General features: G+C 38.8%; 1 protein-coding gene across 1 annotated transcript; it reads right to left on the bottom strand.

The window, feature by feature from the left end:
• Positions 1-5035: 5035 nt before the first annotated feature.
• On the bottom strand, positions 5036-13511 carry LOC108668062 (protein O-linked-mannose beta-1,2-N-acetylglucosaminyltransferase 1-like). Its single transcript, XM_018155191.2, has 9 exons — positions 13507-13511; positions 12972-13073; positions 12226-12421; positions 11725-11921; positions 10941-11055; positions 10250-10327; positions 9511-9632; positions 5807-5959; positions 5036-5336 (listed from the first exon to the last, which is right to left on the bottom strand). The coding sequence occupies exons 1-9, from the start codon at positions 13509-13511 to the stop codon at positions 5333-5335; spliced, it is 972 nt and encodes a 323-aa protein (XP_018010680.1). The 3' UTR covers positions 5036-5332.
• Between the last annotated feature and the right edge of the window lie 5274 nt (positions 13512-18785).

Below are 18785 nucleotides of genomic sequence, written 5' to 3'. Positions count from 1 at the left end.
TTACGACGTACCTTAAACATCGACGGCAAACACAAGATTAATCTAGCTTTCGCAATTCGGCAAATGTCATTCAAAACTGACTCTAATACAAAAATGAAAAATGCATAGCCAGTTCAATCCCTAACAGGTACCTTCCCCATCAGTAGTACTAAGCATTCTCCTACGTCAACAGTAATTATCATTCTAAGGGTTTATGTAATGAAATTCGGCAGGGCTGCATGAGATTATAGCTCGAATTGCGAGTATGGAAACATTAAATTATTTTGATTGAGTATGTAGTACTCAATTATTTTTGAGTGGAAGTACTTATTTGATTGAGTATTAGCAAAACTTACCTTATTCTCAGCTAAGATTATCTCGGTCAAATTCCACGAGTTTCTACATAGTGCACCTGGGGCCATACTTTCAAAAAAAGTTAAGAGATGGTAAGTTCATCAGCCAATCTTAGACGGCCTTTCAGGCAAAATCCACCAATCATAGACAAGAAATTAGTGCGTAAGCTCTTACGTTCACTTAGCAAATTTTGAAAGTATTGCCCATGATCCCTTGCCATGATCGTTGGCAATGAGGTTCTTGTCACTTCAGGTTCGGCGTGTGCGTTGCGCAGCAATTACACACACTAGAGAAGTAGATTAAATATTTATAATAAAATAAAGCAAATAATATACAATTTTATTGTTGTTATTTATTATTAATAAATACCTAATAAAAATAATAATGAGAAATATTGAAATCGTCAAATAAACCAAAAAGTAGGCATTCTGCATTATGCATAGATCCAGCAATCACTAATTCAACTGAGTGCGACAATTTTGTAGAGAAGTTAGTCAATCTCACTTGAGTTGCCAAATATCACAATTCTCAATTCGCCTTTCTCTTAAAGAAAAAGTTATCTCCGAAACTGACTATAGAGACAAATTCATTTTAAATTTGCGTTATTTACTCGAAACGCGTTAATGCATGGGCCATTGCTTGCATTAATATAATAATATGGTCAGTGGATGATGTCCAGCGACAGCAAAAACCATTTACCCAGATATTTCACTGTGAATTTACCTTCGATAAAACAATCATTCTTAAGGCTTTTCGCGAGATATTGGATGTAGAGACGTAGTCTTCAACATTATAAATTAACGTCATTCATGAAAAATAATTTGAATATTTCTCGTGCGTGTCTCTTAACCTAATAAATTTACACGAAAAACATGGTTTGTAACGAGAGAGTAAATTTTAGAAACCATGCACATGAAATTGTCATATTACCATTGTCATATTGAATTATTTGATTAATTTATTTAAAATTCCTATTCTTAGCTAATAATTGTAGAAAGTATTTGGAGGGTAGCCTTTTTACAAATATTTTGCAAATTAATGCATGCAACTCAAGTTGCATGCAAATCTACCGCATCTGACATAGATGCGGTAGATAACCAACACAATGGAGTTGCTAAGTCATAAAATTCCCATCGTATCGCATTATTCAGTGTAATTAAAAAATTATGTAATATTATTACATAACTGTATGGTAACATCGCATTAACCGAGAACACTCATTAACATCGCAGATCAGTCAAGCAAGTCGGCAAACAGATAAAGATTCAATCAAAATTTGCCCAGAAGCGCTCAGTTTGACGTGCCAGTTACATTTTTTAATATGAACCCTTAATATTTTCTATATACACCCGCACTAATTACAAGAACAAAATATTGAAAACCCCCAATTCAACAAGTCGTAAGATAAAAGTTGGTGATTTCCAATGTTTCCAAACATCTGTTAACATATTTTTCTTCATTTTAATTTTTAAGTATATCATCTTGCGGAGAAAGAAAGCTTCAATAGATAGCCAGGCAAAATGTGTTATCACGCGAACTGGACTGTTTGGTCAGCCTAACCCATCGTGAAGAGCTAACGTTAGTTTTGCACAAATTCAGTAGACTATGTCATACCTGCCAACCATTGCTCTCATGTGAAGGCATTGATGAATTACATAAATAGGTTGTAAATGTTGTTTATTTAATAAAGATTCGATATTCAAATCCCAATGAATAAGTTACACCAGAGACTTTGCACATTGAGAGGCGATTTGGCACTTGGGTACATAGACTTGCAAATTGCGAGACGCATAGGACTGTCACAACGTGGAGTATTGTCTGTCATCGTAATTTACGCAGACATCTGATAAACTGTAGAGGTGTGACGCACAACATTTGGCCTGCGACATGATACTGATATCGTAATACTTGCTACATTTGGAAGGCAATTTTATTACAGAAATTAGTAACGTCGCTAATTTTTTATTGAAACAGTTTCTTTCATTCAAAAAGAGTTCGAAATCAATGGACGTAAGTTTGTTTGTGGTCAGCGTAACCGGTATGGTCGTAAGTTAGCGAAGACAGCATATTGAGTGCATGTAGTCTTCGGTACCAACTAACGTATTTCTCAAAATAAATAATGGCAAGACATTAAACTGGTATAGCATTTTCATAAGCAACACCTGGTTTACCATGTGTCGGTTGAATCCATTTAAATATTATTTTACTGCGCTCACGTTTTGCGCGGTATTCCTCAGGCACACGTTTTGCCCGAGTCAGTATTTAGTATGGAAAATATACTCAACAATCGTCAATCAAGCTTAGCCCACATCTGTTAATAGGTTTTCATCATGATATCTTCGACTCTTATGTGAGCCATTCGCACTCCGAATCCGACAATCTCCATGCAGGATCGTCTACCCTGAGCGAGCCAAGTTATGAACATATCTAATCCATAAAGTATGTGTCTTTTTAATTGTTTTTAATTAAAAAATTAACGCCCAAATTTGTTATTTATGAATTTTCCATGTAAGCACCTTCACACGATGCAAATATTTCATGTAAAACAGTGATGTGACCGAATTTGGCGCATGAAGGAGCGAAGAGAAGTGCAATCGTAGTCGGTGTAGGTCTATTACGAACTGAGGTACGTTGTACATTGGTTACAACAAAGACTATTCCTGTTGCCACACAGGTAACCTAAACGCTCCTTAGAGAAATACCACACACAGTTTCTTCCCAATTTAAGAGGATATAATGAAAGTAGCTGTAGTATAAATAAAAAGTCCCAAATGGGGATCACAGGCAATAGGGTAATGAAAAATACCAATTCATTTTGGGCATTTTTCTTTTTATAATTTTTAAACTTCTAACGTGAATACGTGATAATAGTGCTTTTTTCCTAATGCCAATTGCAAATTCATTTGTTTATAACCACGAAAAAAGTACAAGATAAATTAGATTACATGAAAGAACATTGCTCATTTCAAACTAAATATATGAAAATAATAACTACCCTCCGAATGAATGGAATTTCATTGATGCCGTTCGTGGAAGCATTCAACGTGTAGCCCAACGTTGCACTTGGAACATTCCTTTCGGACATTTATCTTGCAAACAGCGCACTTCCGTTGTCTGTCATCCATCATCTGTTCGCTGCAAAACGTCGCCCTGAATTACTTCTTCGAACGTCCAACACACGCCGCTTTGATTGCTCACTGAACGATCTGACAAAGATGATACTTGCATATACTGTACAGTATACCCGTAGCACTGTTCTCCTCTCGAATTCCTGCAAGGGCATTTGTCCGTTTGTCTTGCAAAACAGTATGTGCATTTATGACTGTCATGTCAAGAATGTTCATGAAAAGGGGAAAATAATATTTCTTTCCACGAACTCTGATCTTGTATTTATTGATGAGCCAGTCCATTTTATCCACACCACTCACGTGCTTGTTGTAATATAGGCATTAGGCGATGCACTTTGGTTGTTCTTATTTAACGAGACCTGACCCTTCTTCTGCTTCCTCCTTCTTTTCACTTTTTCAGTCGGCTCTACACCCTGATGATTTGACAACATCTTGGCATCGTTTTCTTTCCATACAACAGAACAAATGTTATTGCTACTGTCACAACTGCAGTCAAATGCCCCCATTTTCCTTTTTAAGGCTTTTACTCTTTGTTCAGATGCAAGAGGGCACTTGTTGGTATGCTTGAGCCTCACTGTACCAGAAGCGGACACATCTTGTTCAGCTAGTAATTTCATGAGCTCGAAACTTATGAAAAAATTTCAAGGAATAATACATGATCCGATGGCATACTAGCCTTTGCAACTTTATTAAGGAGAACTGCTGCTCATAGTCCACTGACAGATGATGAATCTTCTTGCTTGCCTTCATAAAGATCAAAACCGAAGCCATATTCGGTTTAGTTGAACTATTCATCACCCAGTTTTTGAAAAAGAATCCAGTAAGTTTCCCTCTGATGAACTGCTTCAGGAAATGGTGTCCATAACATTGAAATATTTGCTCATCAATGCTCAGATATTTAGAAAAAATAGCAATTATCAAGAAGCGTTGGTTCATTATTTCAATTAGAGGAGCTATCTAGTAGAATGAATTTGGCTTGCACCAATTCTCAGTGTTCAGTTGTCATTCAAAAGAAGGTTTTGCTTCAGTTCTAGGTACTGGTTCCGGCTGAAACACAGTCTAACGAAAGTCATATCAATGTCTTCATCTTCACACCACTACATCTTTTCTTGAAGCAGACTGTCATAGCCCGTTTTCAAGAAGAATCCAACCAAAATCCGTCAGACAAAAGGAATCCATTGCGATTGGTTTGAGCAGCATTACGAAATTCTTACTAAAATTACAATTTGCCGCATTACTAACAGCATAATTAAGACTTACCGTAATATTTTTAGAAGAACATAGACTATTTTATCACTTACTATGGTATTTTGAATCAGACAGGTTTTTAATTGAGAAAAAGTACATATCAAAAATTGATAACTCTGTCGCATCACAAATTAGGTCAATTCTTTCAGAAAATTGGATATATATGTTTTTTTACAGGAAAAGATACATTTCTAACTGATCTCAACTGATGTCTACAATCTTTATGTATATTGTACTTCATAGAACAATAACATGTTCTTAGTCAATAGTTAATGAATGATATCAACAAAAACAAACGATCCCCAAAAGGGGATCATGGACGCAAATGGGTTATAAATGCAGGAGAACCTATCGAAAAATTATCCCCCTGGCGTGTTCAGCACAGAAAGTATTAAATGAGCGTATTTACTTGAGCTAAAGAAAAATATTTTTGAAATCCGGAGTTGCTTGGTTCTATTTAGAAGGAGCGAACTTCATGATTGGAAAATGTGTCCGTCGTTATCAAGTCTACGACTTGCATATACCTGCAAACCATGTGGAATGATGTGGCCCAGGCCTAATCCATGATCTGTCGTCTCGGTATTGTGACGCACTTCGAAAGAAGTTGATGCTGGTTTCGATTTTCATCTGTAAACGGAATAAAGCTTCTTGTCTCGCCTCGTTTTGAATAAACAAGAGTAACATACACGGGAGTTTTTTTAATTAAGATCAATACCAGCGTCAGGTTATCAGAACGAAATATGTTCTCAGTGCCACAATAAAGTGAGTCTGTTAGAGGAAGGAAGACTGGAGCTGCCGATTGTTGCAGTTGAAGAACAACCGAATACCATGCTCGGAAAAAACCTTCATAAAATAAAAAATGAAAATCGACATCAAACAAAATTTCTAATTATTATGTAATTCATCATATCAAAAAGATTTTCTGCGAAACATTTCTACGAAAAGTGGCAAAATTTAATTTGGTCATAAATAATTTTATGCCTCCTCATAAGGTGCTTGCTCTACAGAAAAAATTTAATTATCCATATTATTATTACATCATTATAATCATTATACATAACATTATAATCATATTATTACATTATAACACCATTCACCCTAAGCCGTAATACGTTGCACGGTGACTGTAGTACTTGACCTCTTCTGTGTTTCTAAGCCATCTCGAAAGTCTCCAATGTTCATCATATTGTGAAATCGCTTCCAACGCGCCTTCACGTGGTTCTGCAGTCATCCGGGCCCCTATGACCTCACTGTTGATTGAAGGAATTGATTATATTTTAAAAAAGTTCAAGAAGTGTTACGAAGCCCTCGTGGCAAATGACGCCACATATTCTATTCTTACAGTATAGTACAGTGCAGTGCAGTGCTTTTTCACTACCCAGATCCAGCAAAACCAACCCCAAAGTGCATGTCACTAGGAACAAGATGGTTTTTCCTGCTTTAGGATACTATTTTGACCATTCAATTTGCCTAATTAAATGTACAGTCACAACATACCAGTATTTTCCGTTCCCTCTGTCCTCTTTTCCGCTTCATTCCCCATCATCATTTCTCGAACTACTCATTGATCAGTAACAAAACCCAAGACCCCTGATTCGCAGTATATAACTAAAAAAAATCCACCCTGGACTTTCCACTGGTCGACCGTAAATATTTCAAGCAAGTTTCCTCAATCTCGACGCTCCGCTCATTACTCAACAACGTTGCTACCTTATATAGCACTGTTTGTGGCGATACCTCAGCTATGAACAAACTGTCCTAGAAAATAAATAAAACTCTGCAGCGCATGCAATTTACAGCGCATTATCCCTCCAGACTTTTTATCAAAATCGTATCAATAACACACTTGCAAAACTAGATACGCACACATTACAAGACCTGAACAAAATTTAAGACTGTACTCTCACACACACTATCACAAGTGACATTACCATATCACAGCGAATTCTCAACGACGGCTTATCAATGTTTAACACAAGAATCATGTTCTCTTCTCATGTTTAACAACGGTAAACTGCGAACAGCAGAAACGCAGTGTTGCACACAACCTCATGCATCTGTTACAAAATTAAATCACCCCACCCGCCTATGCACCACCGCCACGCTGACTTAAAGTGTGATCGCATCCCATAACCTCAATCTCATCTCCTCATAATGCAACAATACCCACAAACAAGGTCTAAATTGATATTGTAAGGGATCGCGATAGAATCTTTACTTGCAATAACTTGCCGTATGATCATGAAGACTGAGTCGGTGGATTTATGTGACCCAAACGACATAAAAACCAAGAACTCTTGCCGCCAATTGCTGATACCGTTTTTAATAAGAGAAAAGAGTATTAACCCAGTAAAATTTTGTAGTCAGCTTTCGGACCCCTAACGAATGCAACTCTGGCCTTAGAGGTGAATCAGGCTTGAATCGGCCACCTTATTATATTCGGCTGTTATTTAGGAACTTTTTGGGGGGAATCGATAGCCCGATGGGCCGAATATAACCGAAAAGAGCAGCTGGCAAGCTGCTTCATGATAGCCTGATCAGCTTCTGATATTAGAGCGAACCATGACCATTTCCCGCTCATGAAATAGCGTGCACACGTACGTTTGTTAACACATGAGATAGATAAAGATGAGAATTGACTTGGTATTTAGATACTAATTGCATCACGTTTACAATATTTTTTTACAAAAAGATGTCTTCAATTGTATTATCCTATATTTGTAAACCAGAGGCTGCTGAGGACATGGAAACATGATTAAAGAGGAGAAACACCCTTGATAAAGAGTAAGCGACAGTAAAAAATCAATGTCTGCAGCTCTATGAGGTAATTTCACATCATTATCATAACATTAGTAACTGATATGCAAGCTGTTAATTGGCAGAACCAGCAATAGGTGAGTGTCCGTTTTTCCGTCTTGGCCTTCAAGTTGTATGAAAGGTTCAGATCAATATTATTTTGGGATTGAACTGCATTATATTGTGATACTTGTGATACCAGTGCATTGCCTGCTAACAAGCACTGTACAATGCTTCTTCGGCTAAACAAAGGTCTGCAAAATATGAATATTTTCAGGTCAACGTGATATTGTAGTGTGTACAATGGCTAACTTTGCCCAGGCACTTCGCTACTTTTTGAACAAATCAAAATAAATTTTATTCAATGGTTCAAACGACATCGATAGCAGAACCTAGTCAAATTTTTACTGTACGTTTTTTCATAGAGTTACTTTATTGTATTCGTAGCGCAAAATTTGTTGCAATACACGCTCAAAGTTTAAATTTTATCCCCGGTTCAGGGTAATGCAGTGGGAGGGCACAGACGCTGACGTTGCTGGTGGCAATGCTTAAGTGTTTTTTTTTTTCGTTGATCATGTGTCGCTGCCCATTTGCTCATTTCAATCGTGTAATCGTGCTATGAAAAATAAAGTATGTGAAAGTTTAAAGGCTCAACATGTTAATTCTGAACATTGTTAGAAAAAATTCTTATGATTACAGAGCAGTGTGCAAAGCTTCAGCAAGTAAGTTCTTCGCGAAATCCGACACCAATTTGGCGGCTTTCAACCGACGATTCAAGAAGACACAGTTGAGTTTTCAAGATTTGACAGCAATGGAAATTTTGTAACTTGAGGTATATGTCGGCATGAGCGTGTTATTTTAGCTGCTCGTGTTCGTATGCTTTAGGTTCTAAATTTCTAATTCATCAAGATAGCTAGATTGAATTGTGAAACTAAAAATCGAGCATTGGCAACAGTCTGCGTAGAAGTGTAGTTCGGTTCACCGTGCAGTCTTCACCACCGAGCCGTTGCTAGGAAATTTATGCTTTTAAACTAGGATGCCGAGTGTATTAGTAAGTACGTATGTAACAGCTTTGATTGTTCCAATGAATAAGTGTTTTTTTTTCATTGTAACATCATGTTTGTTACCAGAGTGAAATGAGGTGTCGCTGTGAATATGGTTATTTTCGAAGAATTAGAAATTATTAGGAGATAAATTTCTTAAATTGACATTGAGTATAGCAATGTTAGAATGGCAACTTCGATTTCCACGTTAGTAATAGTTCTAAACTGTTCTATTCTTCATTCAGAATACAAACGAGAAAAAACATTCGAGTGCAAAATAAAATGAAATAAATATGACTGAAAATCTCAAATTACAATTGTAAAATAAAACTATTACTATTACCTACTTGTCACAAGCTCTCGAAGGCATTGTATACCTTCATTAATACCATAGTTGGAAATGTTCAGAAAATATCAGATGTTTTATTGTAAGCAATCAGGGCGAATTAAATATTCTTATCAGTGACACTTTCATGAGTTATCATTATTTGCTATTGGTATAATAGCACATATTTTGGTAATGCAATATATTTAATAATAGCAATATAGAATATTGGTAATGGTCGAATTATATACGATTACGATGTTACTGAATACTGACTACAATTATTATTATTTTGGCGTACGTCAATTTTTTTATGTAGCGTATTCCGTTTCATTGAGTTTTACTAATGATTATCCATTCGTCTTTTTACAGTGAAAGCCTCCGCTTGAAAAATGAACTATATAGTTGTATAGCAAAGTTCTTAGAACATTTACAGTTGTGCGCTCCTGTATATGCTGAACTGTACAGTGTACACTCATGTTTTTGGACACGTTCTTTTATTTATATCAGGAATATGAATTACTTCTATGTGTAAAATAAAAACGCTCATATGTATTTGTTTTCTATGCGATAGTTGGCAGATTTTGATTTTGCAATGAAGGTCCCCACACAATTTATGGGTAGGGAGAATACATACCAGTAGGGAGACAGAGGGCAGGCCATGACGTACAGTGTGGTGTGCGGGGTGATGGCAGTGATGGTGTACTGCATCACACCTTCGTAGTGGTCAAACGCGTGGTCTGGGTACGCGTGTAGACACTGTAGACACATTAATTTGTTAATAAGAATTTAAAAGCAAAGAATAGTCCACAAAAATTCATATCTTTATAGAAGACGTTTCGGAGGCCAGCTCCATCGTCAGCTCGTAGAATGTAGAATCTATGTATATTCTAGATTCTAGGAACTGACGATGGAGCTGGTCTCCGAAACGTTTTCTATAAAGATATGAATTTTTGTTGACTATTCTTTGCTTTTAAAATTTTAGTCAACTTGCGATTTAAGCAAATAAGTGACATTAATACTTTGTTAATAAGATATTAATACACATCAAAAGTAAATAATATCGTATTGCGATAGTAACAAGCCCAGAAATTGAAGTTATGCATGAATGATCCAATTTATTCGCCATTCAAGAAAAATATATTCATTCGTTAGCCCACCAGCGTATTCATCCCATTCATCCCACTATTCATTAAGCAACTATCAAAATAGGCAAAATGTTTAATTCCAAGTCTAATTGCACTTATTAAATTGTCAAGCTCTCAATCATTCTCATAATCGACGTTGAAAAAAAGAATGTTCTTTAAGCCATACTGTTAGTTTCGAAGAATAATAATATCTTTCTATGCTCATTTAATGTTGAATTGATCACCAACCTTAGCCAGTAGGACGAGGGACGATCTGGTATCACTGATCGTGTAGGCCTCTAAAGATATTAGGACTGGACCTTGGCGCTGGTCGTTTATGTCGAATATTCAAATAAATTAGAATCATCACAGAGGCCAATAAAGAAGAATATCTCATTTGCGCTTCTTAATAAGCGCAATTTCAAATACTAATCAATTTGCGACATGTATAAAAATTTTTTGGTTTGTTAATTAATTTTTAAGTTTTCAAACCTAATAATATTCAGAAATGAGTAGTGAATTGAAGATAGGCGAACAAAAAGTGTGTTGCTTACAATGGGTCATACAACTGTACTATGAAGATCTTTGATTTCCTCAACTGTGAAAGTCCCTACCATGTGTATACATACGGTTACACATGTGTATGTAAAGTAATATATGTGTTCATTCATTTACACGATACTTGAATGAAATTAATATAAAATAGAAATGGGGGATATTTTAATATTATTTAAGAATCGGTGAAACATTCGTGAAAATAAAAAGCAACTAACTGTTTGCATCGAGTTTGTTCGTGGAAAGCTAATCTGTTATATAATTAAATATTGTAATAAAATGAGCGGCTTTTATTTGCACTGTGAGTGATGGATAACGTACAATAAATGAAAATCGTCTGCGGAAGAAAATGCTTAATCATTTTCTTTCATCATTTAATAGCTACCAAGTGTTCCGGAAAGGTTTCCACGAGGCAGGGGTTGAATCCGTCTTCCATCGAAATGACTTTCGCACGTTTAAGTTCGCTCGCGATATATTCTGCATAGACGTCAACGTGGAGTCTGCAACATGTAAAATTTACTAATGACTTGTAAACGGTGTATTTTTTTCTTACACAGCAGAAAAAATTGATTATAATGAATATAGTAATAATTGGAACTGTTCATTGCTGTTACTTTAAGAAATATGGATTGAAATTAGTTGATGGTTTCCAGAGCTGGGCAGCGCTACTTTGAAATGTAGCGCCGCTACCGCTACCGCTACATGCTCTATAGCGGGCGCTACCGCTACCGCTACATTGCCTTAAATGTAGAGCCGCTACCGCTACCGCTACTGAAAATGTAGCGGCCGCTAGTAGCGGCCGCTACATGTAGCGCGCTACTGCTCACCTCTGATGGTTTCTCTGTCCAGAAGGTTAAAAAATCATAAAAAAAGCTCTTTAGTTGTTATCTTATATATTTAGTATACTACGGTAAACTGAGATTTGTGGTGTACATTTCGGGACATTAAATTCAAGAACGCTGCCTACTTTATATATAGTGGGAATTCACAAAATAAACATGTGTGTTGCATATTTACTTAGATTATTCCTGAAATGTGGTAATTCAGAGCTGAAAGTTCACACTCCTTCACGCAAAACTATTGCCGTATATGTTGTAATCTAATATATTAATCAAGTTTTGATGCGTAGTTATTTGAATCGAGAAACTCGAAAGTTAAAAATGGCTCACAAGTGTAGATTTTGAAGCTTCGCTTCCGGGTCGTGATTGTAGATCATATTTGAGAATATGAGAGCCTGACTCCATCCATTGATGTGGGCTCCAGACGAACCAGAGTGGAAACATCGGGACACTTCTGGTACCAGGGCGTGCCGTCCCCGTCTCAGGGACACTGCTTGTAGTCGCCAGTCCCAATCCCAGGACGCATCCTGTTAAAATAAGTAGACTGAATTTTACTGTCATTCATTGGAGATTAAACTTTCTAACATTTATTTTTGTCAAGGATCAATGATTTAAATTTAACGTCAAACGTTATTTTCTTCTTTTCGTTTGTAAAAAATTGATATATTTATTACACGAAAAACTTTCACTTATATTCACTAACCATTATTTATGTCATTACATCCCATAGATAAAGCCTCAGTGCCTTTCGTGACCGGTCAATGAATGATTAGTAATATTCCTACCTGCTTCTGAAACGAGGAGCTGTTATATGAATTCTACTCTGCTCACCGAATTATCTACCCAAAAGTGAAGGATTTCTTGAGCGTAATCTCTGGTAACCATCCAGCCGAACTGAGGGAACATTTGTGAACGTCTGACACGCGTCAGGTCAGCAGCGACCGTTGGGAAGCTGTTGAGGGAGAAGCTGTTCACGACGTAGAGCGTGGCATCAGCATCAAGCAGCCACGCCGTTTGGTGGAAGTAGCTGCAAAGGAAAAAGAAACAAAATCACAGTGTGGTGTCAACATCCACCAGTCACGACTTTGATGAAACTAGCTTTAGAAAGGTCAAAAAGCCTGCCGTCTAATGAATTAGATGTTAATCGACTGTTGCTTCGGCATATAGCAGTCATGACGACTGTAGAAGGTACAGGGTGATACACGGGAAATTCTTTATTTGAAAGCTCATAAAATTTCCATAACTTAGTTTTAAAGATAATATCGGACAAATGACGGCTTCCATTGTCAATGCAATGATATAAATTATTATGGTATAATCGATTTCAGAAGTTCCTTTCAACTCGCTGAAACATATTGACGAGCATGTTGGCGATGGCTTGGCTTATGTTGTTCTTCAAATGAGGTAGGGTCTTTGAACAGTCATTGCAAATATTCGATTCAAGACAACCTTGTAAAAAAATCAAATGTAACCAAATACCAAATCGGGGGACTGGGCAGGCCAAAAACGGTAAATTCAAGGAGATGAGGGGCTCTACAAAATGTTGTCTCAAAAGGTGTCGTGAATGCACAAAACACCTTTCTATCTTTACGTTTTCGGGTGCTGTGGCAGTCCGCTGACTCCACTTGCCCTTAATGTGTTCACTACCGTAACCGTCGATTTCCAATGAAGAACCCGACCTGAAGGACGAATATGGAACCGAATACGAATGCTCGTTGATTAGCGATAAATGGAACGGCCATTAGAAACGTACTCTCGACAGCTCACTTGTCCAACTGACTGGGCGGGACACAAAACTTTATGACCTTGCCTATCACAAAACTTCATAATCAGGCTGCTTGGTATCACGGCATTCATATTATCGAACGCCTCAATTCGATATTTTGTACATTAAAGTCGCAGCATTCAAAGGAAATCCGCCGTTCCTGGCAATGCACCTACGCTCATTTGAGCGCGCAGAATTGTAATTTGGGCGGGAGAGTAGCCGTAGGCCACAGATATTACTCTTAAATAAGCCCTGGAGCCAACGCCCAGCCTCACCATGCATTAACCTTTCTCAGCCTCAGAGCTAGAAGACGCAGACTACGCTTAAACTCCGTAATCCAGACATGCGACATATTGCCGGAAGATAATAGCGCCGTAGGTAATGGCAATGTTTAAGGCAATGTTTAAGCATGCCTTCAGGCAATGTTTAAGCATGCTCGCTTATAAGCAGGCATTTCCTCGTCAGGCTGTACCTACTCCGACCTAACCTCTTCTGGCCTAACCTATTCTCGCATTTTCAGCTCACAACCTTCTTATGCTAATTACTGCTCTACCAGCACACTTGGACCGCCCTCTAACTTCCTGCAGCCAATGAGGTTAGGTTAGATTCGCTCAGGTTTGTTTTGGGTGGCAAAATGGTGCAACTTGTGTAGGTTAAGCCTGAAGAGGTTGTTAGGCCGTAAGAGGTTTGGCCAGATGCAGTATGGTCATGCTTACCTGGTTTTGAGCACTTGACTTCATAGGCTGTTACGCCCTCTAGCGTTCTTACCTACGGAAAGAAAAATGAACTAAGTGTGAAGTTTGGCAAATTTGCCTCCGGCATACGCATCGTTTGGGCTCTTGTTCGGCAACGTGGAGAGCCTGTGCCGAATTTTGATATTCTTTTTGTGCCTTTCTCCATGCCAATTTCAATGAATACGCGCATTCAGTGGACGATCGAGGTTTTACGAGTGTGAATTGTTTGTGAGAATATCCAAGGTTATTATTGTCTCTTCCTGAAAATGTCATTTATATACGAAAGACCGATGGCCCAAAAGGCTGCTTCCCCAAGCCAGCGGCACAGCACAGAAGGTCTGATATGTAAACATTCTTTGATTGATCACTTCAATTATTTTAAATCAAGTATGTAAATTGACCATGCAGCATCGATTCAAGCGTTAATTATCGCAAGCTGGAGTTTTATTATGCCCGGGGCTAGTAGTGTGCAGACTACTCTAAATAGAACTCTTGTGGCGTGTGTCTTTTTTATTCCTGCGACTGATCAGTCTAATCTTCATGAATTGATTTTAGCATCTCAGTCATGCATCTCGTCGTCGTCACTGAAGACGTCGACGACGTCGTTGCTGGTCCCGATACGGCTGAGCTGTTGGCGGCGAGCAAGAGTCGCGCGCCGCTGACGAAGGCACAGTGGGAGGAACAACAGAGCAAACTGTGCCGCGTGCTGGACCCTGACACTGGCAGGATGAGGCTGATCCGCGGCTCCGGGGAGGTGGTGGACGAGTGCGTGTCGCGGCGTCGCCATCAACAAGCAGGCGACGGCAACGCCTTTCAGCAAGGCCTCGCCGCCAAGCTTGCGTCCGGTGCTCAGGAACGGCAAGATAATCAGCAATAATAGAGCTGCGTCGCCTGTAATAAGCAGGCGACGGTGATCCATTTCTGCAGGCGACTCGTGGCAACGACCACGCATTCTTGCAGGCGACGCGTGGCAACGGCCACGCATTCCTGCAGGCAACGCGTGGCAACGGCCACGCATTCCTGCAGGCGACGCGTGCCAACGGCCACGCATTCCTGCAGGCGACGCGTGGCAACGGCCACGCATTCCTGCAGGCAACGCGTGGCAACGGCCACGCATTCCTGAGGCGACGCGTGCCAACGGCCACGCATTCCTGCAGGCGACGCGTGCCAACGGCCACGCATTCCTGCAGGCGACGCGTGCCAACGGCCACGCATTCCTGCAGGCGACGCGTGCCAACGGCGACGACTAGGTCAACTGCCAGGTTCACGAAAAAGAATTCTCTAACATCCACTCCGATGAGTTATTTGTTCAAGTTTGAATAGACTGCAGCATGGTATTCACATTATATTTGTCAACACAAAATAGGTTACCCGAGTTAACCGTTACTGTTAGCGATATTCGAGTTCGTCTGGGGGCGCAACCCGCTCATATGGTATGGTAGCTCGTCTGGTCGCTTATTACCAAGTTATATCTTCTTGTGTGGTAGTTTCCATAAATCCTTATAATGTCTATATTGAAGGTTAAACATTATTCCATATATTATCATATTTACCTATGACTTAGAACCGATTGTTATAACTTTTTTATATCATAAACATTCTTTATGATCGACGAGCAAGCGGAAGCAGTTCCATGCCCTGTGGGTTACATTTGTTGATAGTGATGTTTATCTTCGTGCCTACATTCCGTTTGTATGTTGATGATCTTTGGGACTACCTTGCACTCAGCCTTGATTGTTTAATTGCCCTAAGCACAATTTTAAACGTATTCTTAGTTTACCGATCCGACTTTATTTCTGTAAAGGTTTGTATGGTAAAACCTAGTCAGACTTGACCCTAACTGGTGTGGTCGCAAACGTGCAGCTGGCAACTAGCGCTGTATCAGTCGTGCATCTGGCAACGAATGTTTTTCCATCCCTCTCAGTCATCGCAAGAAAATCCTAAATTGAAATAATTATATATCTAGTATTTTTTCATATTATACAGTTTGTTTTTCTGCTAAAAAATAGAAGCGGATGAGGCATAAGAATTAGCTGCATGATATGTATATAGGAACCCGCTTCTGTTTGTTCATTTTGGGACATGCAAGGTGGCCCAGTGGGTAAAGTTCAGGAGAACCAAGATTGAAGCAGAGAGGCGCGGGTTCGATCCCAGCTCTGTGCGCCAGTTTCTGGTCAGTATTGACGAGGAGGCCGGGCGGTTAAGCACAGCAGAATTGTAGCAGTGAGTTGTGAGTTCGAGACCGCAACAAGCTGGGAATGTTCTGCGATGTTATGAATCGGCGACAGGCCTACGGCCTACTAAACGCTGAAACCGCTATTATTATTATTATTATTATATATTCTATGTTTATGTAGAATCGTAGTAGAAAAGCTATTCGAAATAGAAAAACAATGGAATAAAGTCCACGCTCATCTTTCTAGAGCAGAATTTCCCAAAGTGGGCGGTCCCGCCTCCCTGGGGGCGGCGGAAAGATCTAGGGGCGGTGAGGAAGAAGAGGGCGGTAGGGGGCCGGCAGTCCGAAGACGGAGTCAGAAGTTCGAACGTTTGTTGACGATTTGTGCACAACACGTACAGCTCATGGCTCCCAGCAATAGGTTTTACACCCAGATCTGATTTTTTACCCTCTCCCGGGTTTCTGGTGTACATTTTTTGAAATATTTAAATTATGAGATTTTGTGTTTCTGTGGGGGGCGCTTTTTGAACATCATGTATCTGTGGGGAGCGCTAGGAATTCACTAGGGAGCCAAGGGGGTGCCAGGCTGCAAAAGTTAGGGAACCACTGTTCTCTAAACGCCTCAAAGACCGGAAGTTAATAAATCCATGCGAATCTCCACCTAGGGCCATGTTAATTACAATGAGTATAGTTAACTAGTATGTAATCTAGTCCAGTAACCTATCAGTAGCCTCTGTAGGATTGTCAAGAAGTCATATTGTTATTGCGATTATTAAATACTTCTGAATTACTATATGAGGAGTCAGCCAGTATGTAAACTAGGCCAGTAACCTATCAATATCCTCTGTCGGATTGTCAAGAAGTCATCTTATTATTGCTCTAATTAATTACTTCGAATTACTATGAGAAATCAGCCCGTATGTAAACTAGGCCAGAAACCTATCAATAGCTTCTGTCGGTTTCTCAAAAATTCATATTGTTATTGCAATTATTAAATGCTTCGAATTACTATGAGTAGTCAGCCGGCATGTAAACTAGCCCAGTAATCTATCCGTAGCCTCTGTCGGATTCTCAAGAAGTCATCTTGCTTTTGCTATTATTAAATATCTTGAATCCGTTAGAATCATAAGTATAGTCAGGCAGATGTAACTGCTTTGACGGTTCATGATAACCTGGTCCTATTCATTGTACTTTACGCTGGCGCTCTAATTTATTAAATCGGCTAGGATCACGATATAGACCGATGAGTTGTTTAACCTCGTGTTTTGAATGCTCCGCTTACTTGAGTTAAGCCGCTCCCTTCTGGAACGGTGTTCATTAATCTAACTATTATCTTATTAATTCAATGCTTTGAATACTCCGCATTCTCAAGTTTAAGCATCTCCCTCTGAAACTGTGTTCATTAAACTAATTATCATTCTATGATCTCAGTGTCTTGTAAGTTCGCACTCTTGATAAAATAATGTATATCGTGCAGGTTTCGACGCCGCAATATAAGGAAACACGGATCAAGTCTTGCGCTTCATTTCCACCTCATACTAGTCGCGTGTCGCACAGCTCCCGAACTAAGCTGATTACTTTTAAGGAGCCGTAACAGCTTGGCTCCTAAACAGCAAAGGCTCCAGCTGAGCTGCACCCTTTGTTGTTTAATGCAAAACAGTATGTTTCAGTGAGACACCCTGCAGCTGCTCAGCAATGCAGAAATCAAATCATTCTCTTATTAATGAAAGCCTTTGAGCAGGCACAATTCAGGGACGATGAATTCAATTTCACAAATTTCCCGATACTTTTTTAAACTTTCAACAGATGACAAGACTATTCCTGAATTGAAAAAAACGAATAATGGTTAATTTTTGTGGACTTCGTAGAATCATGTCTCCATCATAAATTCTAATATATTATTTTATGCTATAAGTTATATTCAAAGAAAAAAATTTATGGCAACTGATGACAACACTATTCCTGAATTGAAAAAAGTGATTAATGGTTAATTTTTGTGGACTTCGTGGAATCATGTGTCCATCATAAATTATAATATATTATTTTATGCTTTAAGTTAGTTTCCAAGAAAAAAAATTGATGGCTTGAATAAACATTATGATAACTAGAAGCTGTGAATTTCATTCAGAGCAATTGGAGTTAATGAAATATCAATAAATTTTGTATTCAATTAGATTATTATTTGATTTGAAAGTGAGGTGTATATATCAACACATGTATTATAACGAATATAAGCACAGTGGTAAACATTCCTGGAACTACAGAAGAGAACAAGCAATTATGTGCGAGAAGAACTTGCCTTATGAAGTCAGGGGAGACGATGAGGTCGTCCTCTAAAATGATGACTTTAGAAGCGTTGCTGAAGGTTGAGAAGGCCGTGAATAAAGAGAATTTGAAGTGGGCGTTGAGGGGCGTGCTGGTGCCTGCTTCTCCCTCGTGACGGTGCTCAATGACAGGCAAGCTGTTTAGTGTGCATTAGGGTGGGGCAGCAATAGAACACTTTTTTGGAAATTCGTTATCAGACCAGGAATTTCTTACGTTAACACTTGCCTAATGCATCCCTTCCCAACGGATTATTACATTAAACCTGTTTAAGAGTTTCTGCAGACACTAAAAGTAGAAATGTGGAATTTTAGCGTAATTGAAAAATGTATTCTGCTTGATTGAAAATTTAGTCGATTTTTCATTTATTTATGAGTAAGTAAGACAAATATGA

The sequence above is a fragment of the Hyalella azteca genome, unplaced genomic scaffold (genome assembly GCF_000764305.2).
Source record: "Hyalella azteca isolate HAZT.00-mixed unplaced genomic scaffold, Hazt_2.0.2 contig8399, whole genome shotgun sequence".
NCBI lineage: Eukaryota > Metazoa > Arthropoda > Malacostraca > Amphipoda > Hyalellidae > Hyalella > Hyalella azteca.
The sequence above is the reverse complement of the archived record's forward strand: the minus strand, read 5'-3'. Positions and strand labels throughout refer to the sequence as shown.